This window comes from Schistocerca nitens, chromosome 8 (genome assembly GCF_023898315.1).
Source record: "Schistocerca nitens isolate TAMUIC-IGC-003100 chromosome 8, iqSchNite1.1, whole genome shotgun sequence".
Taxonomy (NCBI): Eukaryota; Metazoa; Arthropoda; class Insecta; order Orthoptera; family Acrididae; genus Schistocerca; species Schistocerca nitens.
In genome coordinates, this window is record NC_064621.1 from 321,153,309 (window position 1) to 321,173,758 (window position 20,450).

Here is a 20,450-nt window from a genome sequence, read left to right on the forward strand (position 1 = left end):
ATTTATGTTACCGTAGCTCGACGCTATGGGAAGTGTGGATAATGATGATGATGTTTGGTTTGTGGGGCGCTCAACTGCGCAGTCATCAGCTCCCGTAAACATTCCCAACATTTACGCAGTTCAATCTAGGCACTTTCATGAATGATGATGGAAGGATGGCAACACAAACACGCAGTCCCCGGGAGAGAAAATACCCAACCCGGCCGGGAATTGACCCCGAGAACCAGAGGCAGCCACGCTAGCCACTAGACTATGAGCTGCGTACAGGGGAGGTGTGGAGCTCAGTAATCCGAGGATTGCAGGTTAAAGTCCCTAGAGGAAAACAGTTTTTATTTTTTTTATGTTGCGTACAATGCAAACGAACCGAAACAATGCTCAGTATGCTGTATTTATCAATATTTTCATAAAGATCTTTAAAAGGAAAGCATAGGAAACTGTGACATTGCAAATAAATTTCCAGGAAGAGATTGAGAGGCGTTCACGAGATATTCGTGAATGAAATTACTTTATTATTTTAGAGTTGACGATTTGCACGTGTTGGGTTGATAGTCGTAGTAAAAACTGGAGAACGAGTAATTTTCTAGGCATCTAGCACACATTATAAATGCCACATTTTTAAAGTTACCTGTTTGTTTTAACGTTTCTGTAGAAAAACAAACTCGGTTTCCATTCATAAACGGTTCTCTCTCTTCGCACAATTGGTAGCATACAACGCCAGATATTGGCGAGGATAGCTTGTGGTGAATAACGGAAGGTATTTTTATGCGTTTTTCTTGGAATTTGATTTCTTTTCCGCCACAGAGGAAATAAAAGCGGGTTTGAATATTTTCACATTTTCACGTGACCATATAGACACCGCAGGGCTCAACTAGGGAAATGAGGAATCACTTGAGTACTACACGACTGCAATCCTCATTCATCTCGAAAAATCTCGTCGTATGGTTGTGGATGTGTTTGTCCTCCCCACAAGTTAATTAACAGAGGATATATGTTGTCCTGAACGTAGGGTTTCGTTACATTAGTCAAAAACTTTGTTGTATAAGGCTGATGTAAGTTTCTCAGTCTTTGCTGGAATAATCACGTCATTCCTCTAGTTTGTATTTTGCTGCGTACTCGTCCACGTTTTTTTTAATCGTCGGTCCAAAAGAGTCTGTGCTGTTTTGCAGGCATACATAGTATATTGGCAATAATTTTCTACGTATCGTTATGGTACAAAGCGCTGTATGCAAGTGGTTCATTTCGTTCATATCCTGGCATTTCATGCGGATCACTTTTGCCCCTCAATCAATTAGGATTCGGTTGTAAATTGACTGGCAGTGGTAACCTGGAAGGAGAACATACGAATGTAAGTATTGTATCATAGTAGATGTTAAAAGGGGTATTTCGACTGACGCCGATGAATGACAGTTCTCTAGCTGTCCGGTACCTGTTTGATTGGAAGTTTTAATTACAGTTCCTTCTTGGAAAGTTATTTGCAGAGTCCTTGTGGACTCTTGTAAGTACAATCCCTTCTTGGATATTCATTTGTAATCTCCGATTTCCCTTTTCCTGTTTTTATGCAAATATTAATAAATACAATACATTGAGCATTATTTCGAATTATTTGCAAAAAAAAAGGAAAAACAAGAATTGTGTCTCCGAGAGGAAATCGGACTTACAATCTTCGGATTAACGTTCTTGAATCTTTCCGCACCGCCAACTGCTGACTGGGAACTTCGGTAAGACAAATCGCTATCCTCTCGCCTGGCTCCTGTGAAAATCACCACCTGGAACAGGCACTTCTGTAACTTTCACTTCTGGATAATCCGTGCATGTAGCGTAAATTTGGAAGAAATCGGTAATGACGAGTAGTAAAAAATTAATGCATTTCGCGAGTTTATCTACGGCATATAAGCTGACTTCCGAACTTTCCGTTTCGTGATATTGCCTGTGCTGGACAGGTAACATTCGATATTCAAGATTATAATATTTTGCTTTTCGTGTCGTTTCCGGATAATTCAACATTGTGTCCTCGTAATATTTGCGTATTTTCGAAGACCTGTGACTACCGTAAAACACTCTCACTACATCGTCAATTATAAACACAATTTGTGCTTTTAAGAAGCTTATGGCAACTGTATCCTCGCTCAGATATAGCCGATCCCCAATTTTATAGTCTTCTTCAGTGTACATTTACGCAAATTAACGTATATCGGTATATTTCAGAATTTTTATAAATTTTGAGTGATTTGCCTAACTTATTTCGTTGTAAATCGACACTTACTGTACGTAACTGATATAGCGAGTCATTTTTGTTTACTTGTTTAACAAGAGTGTATATTGTCAGCATTAAACGTAAATTAAGGGTAATGGGGAATTTCTTAGTGTCCCCAACCACAAAAACTTTTTCAGATAAACAGCAAATTTCATAGTATGTTTTTCAGTTGTCATGGCGTGTAATTCCTTTCGGCTGTCATTCGGTTCAGTTTTTTAAGACAACTCAAGGTATTTGTAGCTTAATTTAAGCGTAATTTAAAAGAGAATCAGAAAGTCCAGTTTAATGTTGTTCGATTCCTGTTCTGCAAAATAGTGCACCAGCCAGAGAGAAGCCCCACTCTGTTTCCTGTTTCGGAAGTGGGATTAGTAGTTATTTCTTTAGTTGTCACTGTTCTGACTGGTTTAAAGCGGCCCGCCACGCATTCCTATCCTGTGCAAACCTTTTCATTTCCGAGTAGCAGTCCAACCTACGTCCTCTTTTATTTGGTGGATGTATTCCAGTTTCAGTCTTCCTCTACAATTTTTACCCTATACAGCTCCCTCTAGTACCATGGAAGTTACGAGGGTGGTTTGAAAAGTTCTCGGAATCACCACGAGAGGTCTGCGCTTGAGCAACGAGTTGTTCACGTGATATTCATTGGACCGTTGCCTGTAAATACGTGCCACGTCAGTGCTCTTGGAAGAGAGTTGTAGCGGTGACGTGGCTCTGTTGTTGTTCGCGCGTAGTGATTTGCGAAGATGTAAAAAATTGAGATTCGAGCAATGATTAAGTTCTTCGTAAAGAAAGATATGAAAGCAAACGACATTCATGCCGATTTCCAGAATACACTGGAGGACTCTGCTTTTTCATATTCAACTGTTGCCAAGTGGACAAATGAATTTAAGTTTGGACGAGAGAGCTTAGATGCTGATCCGTGCAATGGTCGGCCAAGATGTGTCACTACTCAAGAAATCATCACAAAAGTGCACACAATGATCATGGAGCTACGGTCGCAGGTTCGAATCCTGCCTCGGGCATGGATGTGTGTGACGTCCTTAGGTTAGTTAGGCGTAAGTAGGTCTAAGTTCTAGGGGACTGGTGACCTCAGAAGTTAAGTCACATAGTTCTCAGAGCCATTTGAACCATTTTTTGAACCAAGTATCATGAAGGATCACCGACTTGAAGTGCGTGAAATTTCTCACGCTTGCCAGATGTCTTCTAAAAGGATATATCACATTTTAGCTGAAGAGTTGGAAATGAAAAAAAAATTATCTGCAAGATGGGTGCCACGACTTTTGACACTTGACGCATGCCGTCTCCATGGCCAAATTACACGAACTAAGGTACGAATCGTAGCCACATCTGCCTTATTCACCTGATATGGCTCCGCCAGACTTCCGTCTCTTGTCAAAACTGAAAATTTTTCTTGGGGGACGAAGATTCACTTTAAACGAATAACTGATAGCCGGAATCGACAACTGTTTTGCAGGGCTGGAGGAAACTCATTTTCGAGATGGGATCAAGGCACTGGAACATTGTTGGACCAAGTTCATTAATCTACAAAGAGACTACATTCATAAAATAAAAAACGTCCCAGTGATGTAAGTACTTTTTTTTTCTATTCCGTTCCAGGAACTTTTAAAACCACCCGCAAATTCCCTGATGTCTTAACAAACGCCCTTTCATCCTGTCCCTTTTTTCTCAGTGTTTCCCAAGTGTTCCTTTGCTCGCCGAATCTGTGGACAACTTATTTATTTTTTACCGTATCATTCCACCTAATTTTCAACATCATTCAGTAGCACCACATCTCAAATGTTTAAATTTTCTTCTGTTCCGGTTTTCCCACAGTCCATGTTTCACTACTATACAATGCTGTGCTCCAAAAGTACATTCTCAGAAATTAGTTCCTCTAATTAAGGTCTAGTTTTGACATTAGTAGACTTCTCCTGGCCAGGATACCCTTCTGCTAGTGTTGGGCTGCTTTTTATGTCCTCCTTGCTCGGTCTGTGATGTATTATTTTGCTGTCTAAGTACCACAATTCCTTGATGTTGTCTAATTCGTCACCTCCAATTCCGATGTAAAGTTTCTCGGTGTTCTCATTTCTGCTACTTCTCATTATTTTCGTCTTTCTTTTGTTTACTCTCAATCCATATTCTTTATTCATTAGACTGTTCGTTTCTTTCAACAGATCGTTTAATTTTTCTTTACTTTCACTAAGGACAACAATGTCACCAGCGAATTTTATCACTGATATCGTTTCACCGTGAGTTTTAATCTCATTCTCTTCATTGTATAGATTATGTAAGGTGGCGTGGTCTCCTGACCTTCATTTCTTACATATTCCCTCCTCACAATCGTATTCTGCACATAAAGACGCTTCATTCGAATCCAAACTCGATAAGGTAGAGTCAATTGTGTATGAATTCATGCAAGCGATATACAAATCTAATAAGTAAATCGCAAGTGCGCACCGGGTTTGAATAAGTCGAGGCCGGCGTACATAACATGACGGCCACAGGAATTTACGTTCTAAAGAGGAAACCAACCCGGTGGGAAGACCGTCCCGTAAGAGGGCTGGGTCAACAACGTACCTTCTTCGGCCAAAGCAACGGCCCAGAGACTATACAGCTTTTGCCAGGGCGAAAGGATAACGACCCCCATGTACGAATTAAAAGCAAATTCCGCTACATTTTGTGGGAGCGCCCAGAAAACGCATTTTTTGATGGACCGACTGCATAAATACGGAGTTCTCACGGGAGGACAGTATACGCGTAATGGAGTTGCTACAGATTTCCACATTGGTCGACTTAAACGAAACATCATTCTCCTGTTTAAAAGAGCAATGCTGATTGGCGGAATATTTCTGACATAAAGAGTCAGAAGAGTGAGGGAAAGCAGCGAATGATGTACCCTTGCAACTTTTCCAGAAAAAGGGGCCGTTCCGTCGTCGCTCTTGGAGCAGGAACACGTAACAAGTGCGAGTTTGCTCATACCTGTACGCAAAGAGCTCTTCACTGGGAGAGCACCTCTGTCGTTAGCGAATCGGAGTGACATTCTATGCTGAGTTGCCCGCGATTAAGCATTGTTAACTGTGTTGGCCGCCACACTTATTCTGCGGTGTGAACACGGACACAGTACTAGTTAAACGCCTGCGAGCGAGTATTGAGTGGCATCGCGGTGGACTGGTTTTCTGGTCGGTGTACCACGCCAATAGTTAGACTAGGGGCGGATAGGGGTCCTTGACTTCATCAACGCGTAGGGAGAGTTTGATTGGCGAAGGTCAATCCAAATAGAAAGAGATAGTTGTGTTATTTGTCAGCAGCTAGCGATGCAGGCAGCAGTCATCACATCTCACGGTATTGTGTGCTACAGCATACGCGAGCCCCATCTGTCCTCCCTAACAGTACATTCCACTATATTTCTCACGTGACATCCTTGACCGTACCTAGAAAAGTTATTCAAGTTGTGTAGGCGCGGCTCTCAGCCATTCTTCCGAGTAAATAACATTCTAACAGAAAAGGGAGAAAAGAACCTTTCCATACTTTGTAAAATAATAGCATTCCTATCATTAAGAGGCAATCTGCAGTTCCGTAAAGAACCCAGAAATTTATTATTATTTTATAAGAAAAAGTTTCACTTGATTTCTCAGACTTTTTTGTAATAAATAATATTTTTCGTTCGTTTAATGTTTTTCTTACACTAACTAGCAATACTCCCGTACCCAAGCAATCCACTAGATACCTAAGAATATAGAATGTTTTTGTGTCTTTTCCTTACAGCGGACGACTCCAGAAGACATTAGTTGCTAAATGTTTTAAAGCAGTTTTTGTTGGTACATTAGGAGCGTCTGTCTGACTTCTGTAGTAATGTGAGGTGAAAATTGTTTCTTGGAGGAGCCAATGGGTACGTGTTAGATCAATCCATTTGGCGACTTGACAAAATAAAACCCACACACTCATAGAATTAGACAGTAGGAACTGAGGACTACAATCCTGCCTTCCATCGTTTTCAATCGGAGCACTTTGTTCTTCATCTTCCAGTCTCATTGTTCCTTCTTGGTTATGGTACATATTGTATACTACCCGTCTTTCACTACAACTCACCCCTATTCTTCTCAGGATTTCGAACATGTTGTACCACTGTACCCTGTCGAACGCTTTTTCCTGGTTGACAAATTCTATTAACAGTTTTTTATTTTTCTTCAGTCTTGTTTCCACTATCAACCACAACGGCATAACTGCCCCTCTGGCGGCTTTACCTTCCCTAAAGCCAGACCAATCGTCATCTAACAGGTCCTCAAATTTCTTTTCCATTCATCTGTGTGTTATTCATATCAGTGATGCATGAACTGTTACGTTGACTGCGGTAATTCTCACACTTGTAGCCTCTTGCAATCTTGCGAATTGACTGTCCGTAAGCAGCTGGAAATCACCGTTATTACTGTCAAACGATTGGAAGCTGCTGTTTGTTTTAGAAGTGGTACCGGGGCACATCTACCAGAGAGACCATAGATACCTAAAACATTATCCTCTCCTACTGATACTGTGTACTCTGTATGAAGTAGAAGTGTGTAAGTACAAGATCTATCACCACTGGAGAGGTGTAATTGGTCCGTTAGGTTTATAAGTGGGCCGATTCATTGAGCTTGGGGTTACATCTTTAACAAAGTAGTTATTACAACAGTTCCTAAATTTAGTTTCATTAGTTTCATGGTGAGTCCCGCTGAGGAAAAATGTGACATCAAAGTTAAAAGAAATTTTCTGCTCTGATTAAAAAGATGCACAATACGTAACTATTACACAAGAGCGTCCAGCTAAAACGGAACTAAAGGAATGTGCTTAAATATAATATTCCACGCAGGTATTTTACCAGGAATACTTTACTGAGACAATAAGTTTTACAGTCTGGGCGACGAAGTACTGCTTCCAGTTAAAGCTGCATTTCTCTACGCTTCCATGCCCAATACGTTATCACACAGGTGTAACAAATTTTCTAGGACATAAGGTTGTGTGAGAATCTAATCTCAAGATTGTAATCACTTGTCACAATGACATCATTCTGGAAATCGTAACTTCCCACTAACATAGCCTCCTCAGATGTTCATTCAATTACACCAACAAACTTGGAACTAAGACAGAACACAATTACCCTTATATTCTGAGCAGAAAACCTGTCAGTCATTTTAACGTCAGGTTACTAAGAAAACTAAATGCTTATAATTATACATCATTACAACCGTAACTTAAAACGTAGAAGTTAATAACCAGATTAAGGTAAGGTTTAAAACCTTTTGCGGTCAACAGGCGAAATTCCAACTTCGAAAAATATCACAATCAAAAGAGCTTTTAGATGCACACCATGTTTTGTAATACATAGGTCTATGCAAGACTTTCAAGTAGTCCTAATGAAACATATGCCAGATATACCTTCCCTGGTTAACTACGTACTGTGTCACACTGCACTGCTTCCCACTTGGGGTATATCTTTAGTACATCGCAACTTCAAACTCAAAGGCATAATTAGTAACAACCTGAAACAGACTGTTATTAACGCGCAGAAATGACAAGTGTTAATGTCAAGGAGTTCACTTCTGCTCCTATACTCACGCTCATAAATTAAGGATAATTGCAGAATGTGGTGCCACACAACGTGGCTCTACACAAAACTGGCGTTAATAGCATATGCACATAGGGAAAACAAACGACACAGATCTGTAAGTCCACGGTATTGGTGATAAGTTCAGAAAACCGTCCCGAAACACATGTGCTACAAAACGCCATGTTTCCTGCGCATGTACCCCGACATCAGTATGGGATATGATCACCATGGCCAAGTACACAAGCCGCACAACGGGTAGGCCTATTCTGGATCAGGTGGTCGAACAGCTGCTGGGCTATAGCCTCCCATTCTTGCACCAGAGCCTGTCGGAGCTCGTGAAGTGTCGTAGGGGTTGGAACACATGTAGCGATACGTCGACCGAGAGCATCCCAGACGTGCTCGATGGGGTTTAGTTCTGGAGAACAGGCCGGCCACTCCATTCGCCTGGCATATTCTGTTTCAAGGTATTCCTACACGATGGCAGCTCGGTGGGGCCGTGCGTTATCATCCATGAGGACGAAGGTGGGGCCCACTGCACCCCTGAAAAGGTGGACATACAGGTGAAAAATGACGTCCCGATACACCTGACCTGTTACAGTTCCTCTGTCAGGGGTGTACGTGCACCAATCAGAATCCCATCCCACACAATCAAACCCCGACCTCCATACATGTCCCTTTCAAGGACATTAAGGCGTTGGTATCTGGTTCCTGGTTCACGTCAGATGAAACACCGGCGTGAATCACTGTTCAGACTATACTTGGACTTGCCCATTACCATAACCTGGGACCACTGTTCCAATGACCATGTGCTGTGTTCTTGACACCAGGCTTTACGGACTCTCCTGTGACCAGGGTCAATGGAATGCACCTTGCAGGTCTCCGGGCGAATAAACCATGTCTGTTCAATCGTCTGTAGACTGTATGTCTGGAGACAATTGTTCCAGTGGCTGCGGTAGGGTCCCGAGCAAGGATACCTGCAGCACTCCGTGGCCGTTTGCGGGCACTGATGGTGAGATATTGGTCTTCTTGTGGTGTTGTACACTGTGGACGTCCCGTCTTGTAGCACCTGGACACGTTTCCTGTCTGCTTGAATCGTTGCCATAATCTTGAGATCACACTTTGTTTCACACGGAGGGCCCGTGCTACAACCTGCTGAGTTTGACCAGCCTCCAGTCGCCCTAGTATTCTACCCCTCTTAACGTCATCAATATGTGTTCTTTGAGCCATTTTCAACACACAGTCACCATTAGCACGTCTGCACACTTACTCGCTGCACCGTACTCTGAGAGGGACCAACACAACTCTGCATATGTGGACTGCTGGAAGCGCCACCGTGCGATGACCGCAGGTCAAATGTACCGCATGGTCATACCCCGAGGTGATTTAAACCCGCGAACCGCCCACCACAGCTTTGTTTCACCATGTATCAGCTTTATCCTTAATTTATGAGCATGAGTGTAGTTACGATAATAACGGCGTAGAGCTCCACAAGCATTACAGAACATTCTGATAACATGAGTTGACTTGGCTTCCAAAACTATTTAGCAAATAATGCCTTCCGCAAGCAACGTTGACAGAACTTCACACAGCCCAAACGCTCTCCAGTGAACTCGATACAACTCGCTGCTGTTCCTCGCAGAATGTCTCAAATATCAGTAACTGTAACATGGAGCGAAGGAAGAACGCGGCTATTTCTACATTGTCTACATTCATTCGCTTCCTTCTTACGATCTGCTGGACTAGAGCCGCCACAACAAATACATGCAGCCCAGAGCTCCTGCATCACCCGTCCGACAAGCTGCGAACCGAGCTTTCAACGCATGGGCAACACTTCCCGGTCATCGCTCCCTAGCCGACCGGTCCTTCCTCCTTTCCACTCTCTGATGAACAACTTGCCTCATCAGCGATATCACGAGTCCGGGAGGGGGAAGTACTGCCAACCCCTGTGTCCAGCGCCCACCCTAGCACACTGCTCGTCAAAATGACTGCGAGTTACGAGTCGAAAGTAGGGCTAGGCACTGTGTACATGTGATACAGGGATCTGGAAGAGCTCAGCATGTTACACTCATCCCTGCAACCATCAAGTGGTGGACGAGTGTGTCACCACTAACAACAGAGACAGCCAGTTGAGCAGTGAAATGTTTGACTGCGATCCGTCGATCACCTAGAATGAGAATATTCGCACGTTCCAACGTAGCAGGAGCCTGTGCTTTGTGTGGCCGGCCGGCCGGCGGGCACGCTGGAGGTCGGACAGGATTGGGCGACCTTGTCGAATTGATAACAGACGCCTTGCCCAACGACTGACCGTGCATTTATTTACTGCCAAGTCTTCTTACACATTATGTTTCCATTAATATCTGATATGCTCCACCAAAAGAAAACAAAAGACAGCTCTCTGCTTGGAACGTGCCTCAGTTACAGACACAATGTTGAAAGCTACTTATAGCGCCGACCCCTACCAGAAGTTCGTGAAACTAAACGAGCTGAAGCAGCCTTCCGATGTCCCACAGTAGATTCCGAATTTTTTCAGCCAAAACTGGCCGAGAAAAAATGTATTGCGTTAGCTATTCAAAGTCCCTCATAAAATTCATTGGAAAAAATGTCGAAGTTGTATGCTAGACTGTAAGGACCTGTATCTGTAGTGGGCATAAACTTATAATTGAGTCCTTCTATCGACCACATGACTCACTGCCTGATGTGATCTAAAACCTTAGAGATAACCTCACTTCACTAATACGTAAGTTCCTCACTCATACTGCAATAATTCGAGAAACTTTAATCATACAATAATCAGCTGTGATATTTCAGATATTAGTGGGGGTGACGAGACTTGCTGCACAGAGCACTACTCAATGTTTTCTCTGAAAAGTAGTTGCACCAGAATGTTTGGAATCCCACTCATGGAGGAATTATATTGACCATAAAGCCAAAAAACAGACACAACCTCTTTGAGGATGCCCACGGTGAATCTAATATCAGCGACAATGAGGCAGTTGAAGCAAACAATGATGACCGAAGACACAGGTCAACTACAGCCAGTAGAAAGATTTATTTGTTCAGTCAGTAAGATAAAGAGACTAGTATCGTATCTCAGTGAGAGACTTCTAATGTTTGGTTAAAGACAGGAATATGTGGAGAAAATATGTCTCAGAGTTAAACGAATAGTTGACCATGTGCTGGATAGTTACGTACCTACAGGGTGTTTCAAAAATGACCGGTATATTTGAAACGGCAATAAAAACTAAACGAGCAGCGATAGAAATACACCGTTTGTTGCAATATGCTTGGGACAACAGTACATTTTCAGGCGGACAAACTTTCGAAATTACAGTAGTTACAATTTTCAACAACAGATGGCGCTGCACGTGATGTGAACGATATAGAAGACAACGCAGTCTGTGGGTGCGCCATTCTGTACGTCGTCTTTCTGCTGTAAGCGTGTGCTGTTCACAACGTGCAAGTGTGCTGAAGACAACATGGTTTATTCCTTAGAACAGAGGATTCTTCTGGTGTTGGAATTCCACCGCCTAGAACACAGTGTTGTTGCAACAAGACGAAGTTTTCAACGGAGGTTTAATGTAACCAAAGGACCGAAAAGCGATACAATAAAGGATCTGTTTGAAAAAATTTCAACGGACTGGGAACGTGACGGATGAACGTGCTGGAAAGGTAAGGCGACCGCGTACGGCAACCACAGAGGGCAACGCGCAGCTAGTGCAGCAGGTGATCCAACAGCGGCCTCGGGTTTCTGTTCGCCGTGTTGCAGCTGCGGTCCAAATGACGCCAACGTCCACGTATCGTCTCATGCGCCAGAGTTTACACCTCTATCCATACAAAATTCAAACGCGGCAACCCCTCAGCGCCGCTACCATTGCTGCACGAGAGACATTCGCTAACGATACAGTGCACAGGATTGATGACGGCGATATGCATGTGGGCAGCATTTGGTTTACTGACGAAGCTTATTTTTACCTGGACGGCTTCGTCAATAAACAGAACTGGCGCATATAGGGAACCGAAAAGCCCCATGTTGCAGTCCCATCGTCCCTGCATCCTCAAAAAGTACTGGTCTGGGCCGCCATTTCTTCCAAAGGAATCATTGGCCCATTTTTCAGATCCGAAACGATTACTGCATCACGCTATCTGGACATTCTTCGTGAATTTGTGGCGGTACAAACTGCCTTAGACGACACTGCGAACACCTCGTGGTTTATGCAAGATGGTGCCCGGCCACATCGCACGGCCGACGTCTTTAATTTCGTGAATGAATATGTCGATGATCGTGTGATTGCTTTGGGCTATCCGAAACATACAGTAGGCGGCGTGGATTGGCCTCCCTATTCGCCAGACATGAACCCCTGTGACCTCTTTCTGTGGGGACACTTGAAAGACCAGGTGTACCGCCAGAATCCAGAAACAATTGAACAGCTGAAGCAGTACATCTCATCTGCATGTGAAGCCATTCCGCCAGACACAGGTTTCGGGTAATTTCATTCAGAGACTACGCCATATTATTCCTACGCATGGTGGATATGTGGAAAATATCGTACTATAGAGTTTCCCAGACCGCAGCGCCATCTGTTGTTGAAAATTGTAACTACTGTAATTTCGAAAGTTTGTCTGCCTGAAAATGTACTGTTGTCCCAAGCATATTGCAACAAACGGTGTATTTCTATCGCTGCTCGTTTAGTTTTTATTGCCGTTTCAAATATACCGGTCATTTTTGAAACACCCTGTAGTAGAACAGTTCACGCTTCTAGAGACCCTCCGCAGTATACATTCACTCGAAAGCAACTTCTAAAGAAACGAAGACTACTGTGCAATATGTGTAGAACAAAGCATGGAAAGATGCTAAACAAACACTTCTGGCTGTCAGGAGGGCAATGCAAAAAGTCTTCAACGACTGGCGTTACAGAATATTATCGACAGATATCGCTCAAAACTCGATGAAATTGTTGGTCCTATAAGGCTGTTAGTGATGCCAAAGTAAGTGTCCAGACATCTATGGATGTGACTGGAACTGAAACTGAGGATATTGAAATAAAGACGGAGATGCTTAACTCTAGTTTCAACTGTTTCTTTAGGCAAACGCAAGACTATTGCCCCAATTTATTTTTCTTACCTCTTCAAAGGTCAGTAAAATAGATATAACTGTCATTGGCGTTCAGAAACACCTGAAATCATTAAAACTGAACTGAGCTCCAGAGCCAGATGGAGTCATTATCAGAGTCCACAACGAATCTGCTCCTATGTTTTCCCTCTTTTAACCATAATACACTGAAGATCCATCAAAAAAAAAAAAACTGTGCACTGTGGTTGGAAGAAAGCACAAGTTACATCCATAGGATGGGCAGCTGAAGTGATCCACAAAATTATCGTCCAATGTCCTTGACATCTATTTGTTGCAAAATCTTGGACTATATTCTGAGGTCAAAACCATCTCGAACATAATGACATCCTCTTTGTCAACCAGCATACATTCCAAAAACATCGTCTGTGTGAGTCTCAACTCTTGCTTTCCGCAGATGATATCCTGAAAGTCATAAATAAAGGCTGTCAGGTCGATGCTGTGCATTTGTCTTCAGAAAGGCATTTCTCTCAATATTACACATACGCTTGACAGCGAAAGTACAATTAAATATGTGTGGAATAAAGATTCCTTTGACGGGAGGACGCAGCATGTTATCTTGGAAGGAGAGTCTTCGAGAGAAGTAAAGTAGCATCAGGTGTGCCCCATGGAAGTATCGTGGCACATAGGCTCGTCCGTAGGTACACCAAATGGCGTACCTCACTTCATGTTGTATGGTGCTGGCAAAGTGTAATGAGTCAATTAGGGTGATAGCATACATAATACTCATGCAGTCCAACCTATAATATGGCCCAAGTGTGTGGCACGTGTGTGTGGGACGCACATCGTATGGGACTGTTGTTGTTGTGGTCTTGAGTCCATAGACGGGTTTGATGCAGCTCTCCATGATACCCAATGCTGTGCAAGCTTCTTCATCTCCCAGTACCTACTGCAACCTACATCCTTCTGAATCTGTTTAGTGTTTTCATCTCATGGTCTCTCTTTACGATTTTCACCCTCCACGCTGCCCTCAAAAACTAAATTGGTGATCCCTTGATGCCTCAGAACATGCCCTACCAACCTATCCCTTCTTCTAGTCAAGTTGTGCGACAAATTTCTCTTCTCTCCAATTCTATTCAATACCTCCTCATTAGTTATGTGATCTACCCATCTAATCTCCAGCATTCTTCTGTAGCACCACATATCAAAAGCGGGACTAACAGGGGATATTGAGCTTAAACTGAAGATGCAGGCTCCAGAAGACAGATGCAAACTATGCAGTGAAAGCCTGCTAAGAAAGTTTCTAAAATCAACTTTAAGCGTTGAACCCAGGAATATCCTACAGCGCCGTATGTGACAAATAGCCTGTTGGCTTCTGCGTCTCTTTCTTCGGTCGACATTTGCTTTACGATTTTGCAGGCGTTTCGCCAGCAAGAGTGGGTGGCATTCTCAAAGCTTATCCCTCCATAGCTGGGTCCGTGCAATCCACCACACCATCAATGGAGGGTGAAATTTCAGCAATTTCAGCCACTCGTGCTAGCGACGAATCGGCAAAGTAACGTCGGTCGAAGAACCCGAGACATAAGTCAACAGGCAGTTTATCAACAAGTGGCCACGAAAGCCTTAAAAATTTTAAATTCTTGTGTACTGGTTCCACAGTATTCCCGAATATTAGACTAACTACAGCGCGAGCAGCACTGATTCTTCTTGTACCTATGTGTGAATGGAGTGAGAGAAAGTTGGCACAAGGGGAAATAGGGTCTGACGCTTACTTCAGAGTGGTTTACGTGTGCCTGAAACAAGACAGACATCTGCGAACAAATTTGACGTCGGCTTGAGAGAAACGTAGTTTATCTGATGACACAGTACAATGTTGGTGCCGGTAAAAGTGTTTTGGACCACGCCGTTCATTGCATTTTGTTCATCACGAGATTCCACAGCAGACGATCTCGACATGTTCCCATGTTGATCAGCCGAGAAAGACAATGATCATTCTAGTGGGTACGGTAGCATTGAGATTTGACCAAGGGTCAATAGAAACGTCTCGCCTGGTCAGATGAATCACGTTCTTCTGTCACAAGATGTCGGCCTTCTTACGCAGGTACACCCTTACTCACGTGAATGGCTGCTTGTTACATGCACCTTGCCACGGACGCTTGCCGCTGGAGACAGCACTATGCTGCGGGGGAAATTAAAGAAAAAACATGGTTCAAATGGATCTGAGCACTATGGGACTTAACATCTGAGGTCATCGGTCCCCTAGGACTTAGAACTACTTAAACCTAACTAATCTAAGGATATCACACACATCCATGCCCGAGGCAGGATACGAACCAGCGACTGTAGCGGTCACGCGGTTTCAGGCTGAAGCGCCTAGAACCGCTCGGTCACAGAGGCCGGCGGGGGAAATTCACATTGGCTTCCATGGGACCTGAGGTAGTAACGGGACAGCATGAATATTGCTGACGACAAACTGCGTCCCTGAATTCTTGGTGTCTTCCCGGCGGCGTAATCCTGTATGTTGACTGCGCGTGTCACAAAGCCGAAATCGTTAAAGGAATATTATACTGAACTCGCCTTGATTTCTTGGCACACATATTGGCGTGATCTAAGCTCGATGAAACACATTTTGCACGCTTCGGAGAAAGAGGTCCGTAATTTACGTGAACTTCTTGGTGTCTACGTCGTGCCATATACCTCCTGAAACGTATCAAGGACTTCTCTGATCGATGCAACTCCAAATATCTTCTTTATTGCTCTCCAAACGTGAACCAATACATTATTAAATAGGTGCTCATAATATTTTGGTTCGTCAGTGTAAGTCTTAAGGCTGGAAATAAGTAAAAAAGAGATACGCTAAGCTAATCCTAGATGAGCCTTACCTTTTTCATGTTAATGGTTTATAGCACAGTCAGTGGTCTCAATTCCTTCTCGTTTCTGTTGTCTGCACATACATTTTCCAGCTATTCGTGCATTTTTGCTCTTGAATTTATCATATTTTCCGTTATACTTTCAGCAATATATATTTCTTAACGTAAAAAAACAATTAAATATTACCCCATAAACTTATTTCTAGATTTGTAACTGTGAAGTACATATATTTACTCAGAATATCGGTGTGCGTTAACAATGGACGACTATTGTTTCAAATATTAATGAATTAATCTATTAAGAGATAGCTGTGAGGTTCATAATGAAATATATACATATAATTTCCTGGGATCCAGTGATTTTTTTTTTAAATAGTCACTACCCAAGACTTTAGTAATTTAATGGTTTATTTTAACGTTGCAACAGCATTTAGGTGCAGGTATAAAACGATATGATGTACATCGTATTTCCTTTTCCGGAAAACCTCCGGTATGCGAGACAGGAATGCCTAAAGGATTTCGAAATTCGTAGGATATGCGCTGGTGGCCTTCCATACATTATCTGTTTGCGGTGGATACCTTCGCCTTGCTTTTGTTGGCGGTCGATGTGTGGCCGGCGCGCAGGTCGTCGCCGTAGATGTTGACGTGCTCGTGCGGGGGCGGGGGCGAGATGAGCTGGCGGCCATGTTGGTCGCGGTACTCGGAGTACGGGAAGTCCACGAGGTGGCGCATTTTTAGAGAGCGGCAGAGGCGGCCGCTGAACTCGCTGGTGCAGAATACGCACACTGTGGGGAACCCCTTCTGGAGCGCCAACGCAAGGCTCTGCACTGTCAGCTCCTGTCGGACAGAGGCGCCCCATCGTCAAATTTTTGCCCTGAGGAGGCTGCTACTGTCGAAAGAACTCCGCTCGGTTAACACCTTCGCCGTGCATCAAGAGCTACGCTGTTCTCTATAAAAAGATGTAATGCAGAAGTAAAGTATCGTGAATTTGTTAATCTTTTATTTTCATGACATGTTTGAGTTTCTATGTGTTATCTGCATGGTGACAATTACTTAAACCAACAACCTCTGGGAGGTCACCCAGGACACCAACGCAAACCTTCTTCTCTAATTTCGTAATTACCAGTGAGCATATTTTAATCACATCGTGGGCAGTTGTTAATCTACTTCAAAAATGTTCGAATATGTGTGAATTCCTAAGGGACCAAACTGCTGAGGTCATCGGTCCCTAGACTTACACACTACTTAAACTGACCTGTGCTAAGAACAACACACACACCCGTGCCCGAGGGAGGACTCTGAACCTCCGGCGGGAAGGACCACGCAGTCCGTAAAATGGCGCCTCAAACCGCCTGGCCACTCCACGCGGCTGTTAATCTATTTGACATACAGTGTGTGCACAACCTGGAAACAATTCATTATCGACTCAGATCACACTTTCCACATTGATACGTAGAACAGCTGCGGTATCACGTATCGATACTATCCCACAATTGTCTTTAAGTTGGCAACAGAATTGCAAGTTTCTGTCATACACTGATATCGGTTCTGTGGGATCTGAGGGACCCAATGGAGCATGTCCGTGGAGCCACGCCCCCACCGACTAGGTGTCGCAAACGCACTCTGCTGCTGCAGTATAGGAGGGCCGATGGCAGAGACACCTTGCACTTGCACTTGGACTTGGAGTCCCTTCACAACGACACCATCGTTCGTGCTTAGTACAGCGAGCCTCATCCTTTTTGACACTGCGATAAATGGACTCTGCTACTTGCTGTATTTTTTCCAATGAGTCTTCGTGCACTTGGGGAATTACAACCTACGGAAATGTTCTGTTCACTGTGTTAATTTGTTCACTAATCATTTCTGCTGCTGGCAAGATTTCCTACGACAACAGTTACACACCACTCAGCAGCCCCTCTCCTCATCATTGTATACGATGTCGTACACAACAACAGTGTCAAATAGATTCTACAGCCGACCGGTGTGGCCGAGCGGTTCTAGGCACTTCTGCCTGGAACCGCGCAACCACTACGGTCGCAGGTTCTAATCCTGCCTCGGGCATGGATGTGTGTGATGTCTTTAGGTTAGTTAGGTTTAAGTAGTTTTAAGTTCTAGGGGACTGATGACCTCAGATGTTAAGTCCCATAGTGCTCAGAGCCATTTGAACCATACATTCTGCACTTCCGCCCCTGTGCTATTTCCAGTGTGATGGGCTCTTCAACATCCACAATTCTCGTGTTTCAAGCGAGGTACGTCCACATGCCACATTTACCCGCGCTCATCAAATGCAATTCTATATGAATGTGTGGGCAGGTGTTGTTGGTGAAGTAGGCAGTATCTCCTACCTAGGCCATTAAATGACATGTATTATTTCAATTTCCTCGCCAGAGCACTGCCAGTAGCGGCCTCTAGGTGAAGAGAACGTAAGCGCCACGCCGCCTGGCAGCAGCCCAGTTGAAGACTGGCCGTACTACGAGCTCTACAGCAGCGACTTGGAACTGCATTGTTCCACTTGTTTTAGGAGTTGTGTATACTGAAGAGCTTTTCTTATTTTATCTGTCGCCCATCGCTTGCAATACACCATTGTAACGTCTCGAAGTTAAGTATTGTCATTTATCTTACTGCAACAAAAATTCATTAATACGGTTTGCTTGGTTTAAATGGCTCTGAGCACTATGGGACTCAACATCTGTGGTCATAAGTCCCCTAGAACTTAGAACTACTTAAACCTAACTAACCTAAGGACATCACACACATCCATGCCCGAGGCAGGATTCGAACCTGCGACCGTAGCAGTCGCGCGATTCCGGACGGTTTGCTTGAATTGTTGTTTAGCGATCAGAGAAAGCAGGTTTCCTAGGCACCCTGTATTAGACGAGCGGGCATGACACGACACTGGATGACGTTCTCCACGCTGGAAGTCAGCGCATGTGGTTCCAGCATGACGGAGCGCCGATTCTTTAACCGACAGTTTCCAGAAAAGTAGATTGACAGTGGTGGTCCTGTACCATCGCTTACTCGATCCTCTGATTTGACCTATCTGGACCTTACTGTAAAAGGAGAGATGTGCAACCTCGTTCCTAAACTCGTGTTGAATCAGGGGAGGATCGGGTTGCCCTGATAGTAGTAGGAATCGAGGACACTCCTGCAGCATTTGACTGTGCTAAACAGAATATGACCCACCGGCGTAACCTCTGTTTATAAGTCAGTGGAGGCAAGTTTGGACCTCTAGTGTAATAGAAGCAATTGTGTTACGTTAATGTTGTTGTCTTTTAGTAATAAAGAATTAGAACTTGTTTGCTTTGCTTTTTTGTCATCGCCGAAAAACACAACGTAAAAAGTGCTTTCATTGCCCAATGCCACCCCTAGAGATTGTTATCTTAATTAATTTTCATCCAGAGAAAACTTACTTGATTGGTTTAATAATCCTCACAAAAAATATGACATTAGAAAAAAATATTTGTTTCGGTGTCCCGTGTAAATTCCCAGATATTTGTCAGTTAAATAATTCTCGTTCTATATATATTGTGAATTGGGTATTCCAGTAAGGTTGTTTCTTTCTATCATTTCACGTAACACTTTTACACTATATTTATTTTATTTTCTTCTTTTCCTAAAAAACCAAATTCTTAAATGTCTGTTATTTCTAATTCTGATAGCTTATCTTTCTGATCACGCCACCAACATCATTGCAGATGGATACTGACTAGCTTTACAGACTAGGAAATGAGAGGTTACGGTACATTTAGTGGAAACCAAATATCGTCGTTATGGTCCTGACGAGAGCTGAAAATGTTACATTATTAAATAAAATTTTTGTAGTGTGTGCATTGATTGCAGTGAATAATAACGAGAAGTAAATGAGCACTGTAGCAATAGCCTTTTACATTAATGTATAACATCTTTGTAAAATGATGTTACGTTTTGCAAGGGATAAACGGAATGAAATAGCGCTCTTTCAAACAGGCTGGTCTTGCATTCGGAAAGATGGAGGGCTCCACTCTTAATTCGACAGTCTTCATTTAGTGTTTAGATGATTTACCTAAATTACTTCAAGCAAAGGCCTTGACGGTTCCTACTACATGGCCACGGAATGAAATAGCGCTCTTTCAAACAGGCTGGTCTTGTATTCGGAAAGATGGGGGGCTCCACTCTTAATTCGACAATCTTCATTTAGTGTTTAGATGATTTACCTAAATTACTTCAAGCAACGGCCCTGACGGTTCCTACTACATGGCCACTACGGTTACCAGTTCCAAATGGTTCAAATGGCTCTGAGCACTATGGGACTTAACTTTTAAGGTCATCAGTCCCCTAGAACTTAGAACTACTTAATCCTAACTAACCTAAGGACATCACACACATCCATGCCCGAGTCAGGATTCGAACCTGCGACCGTAGTGGTCTCGCGATTGCAGACTGTAGCGCCTAGAACCGCACGGCCACTCCGGCCGCCCGGTAACCAGTCCCATATTTTTCAAACTAGACCTGCAAGTATGGAGATGCCTGAACATATGAATTATTTTTATTTTGTTATTCATAACTTATAATAACATGAAATTTCCAGTCTCGGTCTAAAAGTCTCCACGGATAAATTTTACTCTCCATCTTGATTTCATGAGCTAGGCATAATACTTGTTTCGACTTCACATTCTCTTCCTACTACTTCGAGGACCT

The 20,450-nt window shown here is 43.3% G+C and overlaps 1 protein-coding gene across 1 annotated transcript in view; it reads right to left on the reverse strand.

The window, feature by feature from the left end:
- Positions 1–16,331: 16,331 nt before the first annotated feature.
- Positions 16,332–20,450, reverse strand: part of LOC126199545 (arylalkylamine N-acetyltransferase-like 2) — a 155,770-nt gene continuing 151,651 nt past the window's right edge. The window contains exon 4 of the mRNA XM_049936466.1: positions 16,332–16,610. Coding sequence (XP_049792423.1) covers positions 16,332–16,610 — 279 coding nt within the window. The remainder of the gene's footprint in view (positions 16,611–20,450) is intronic.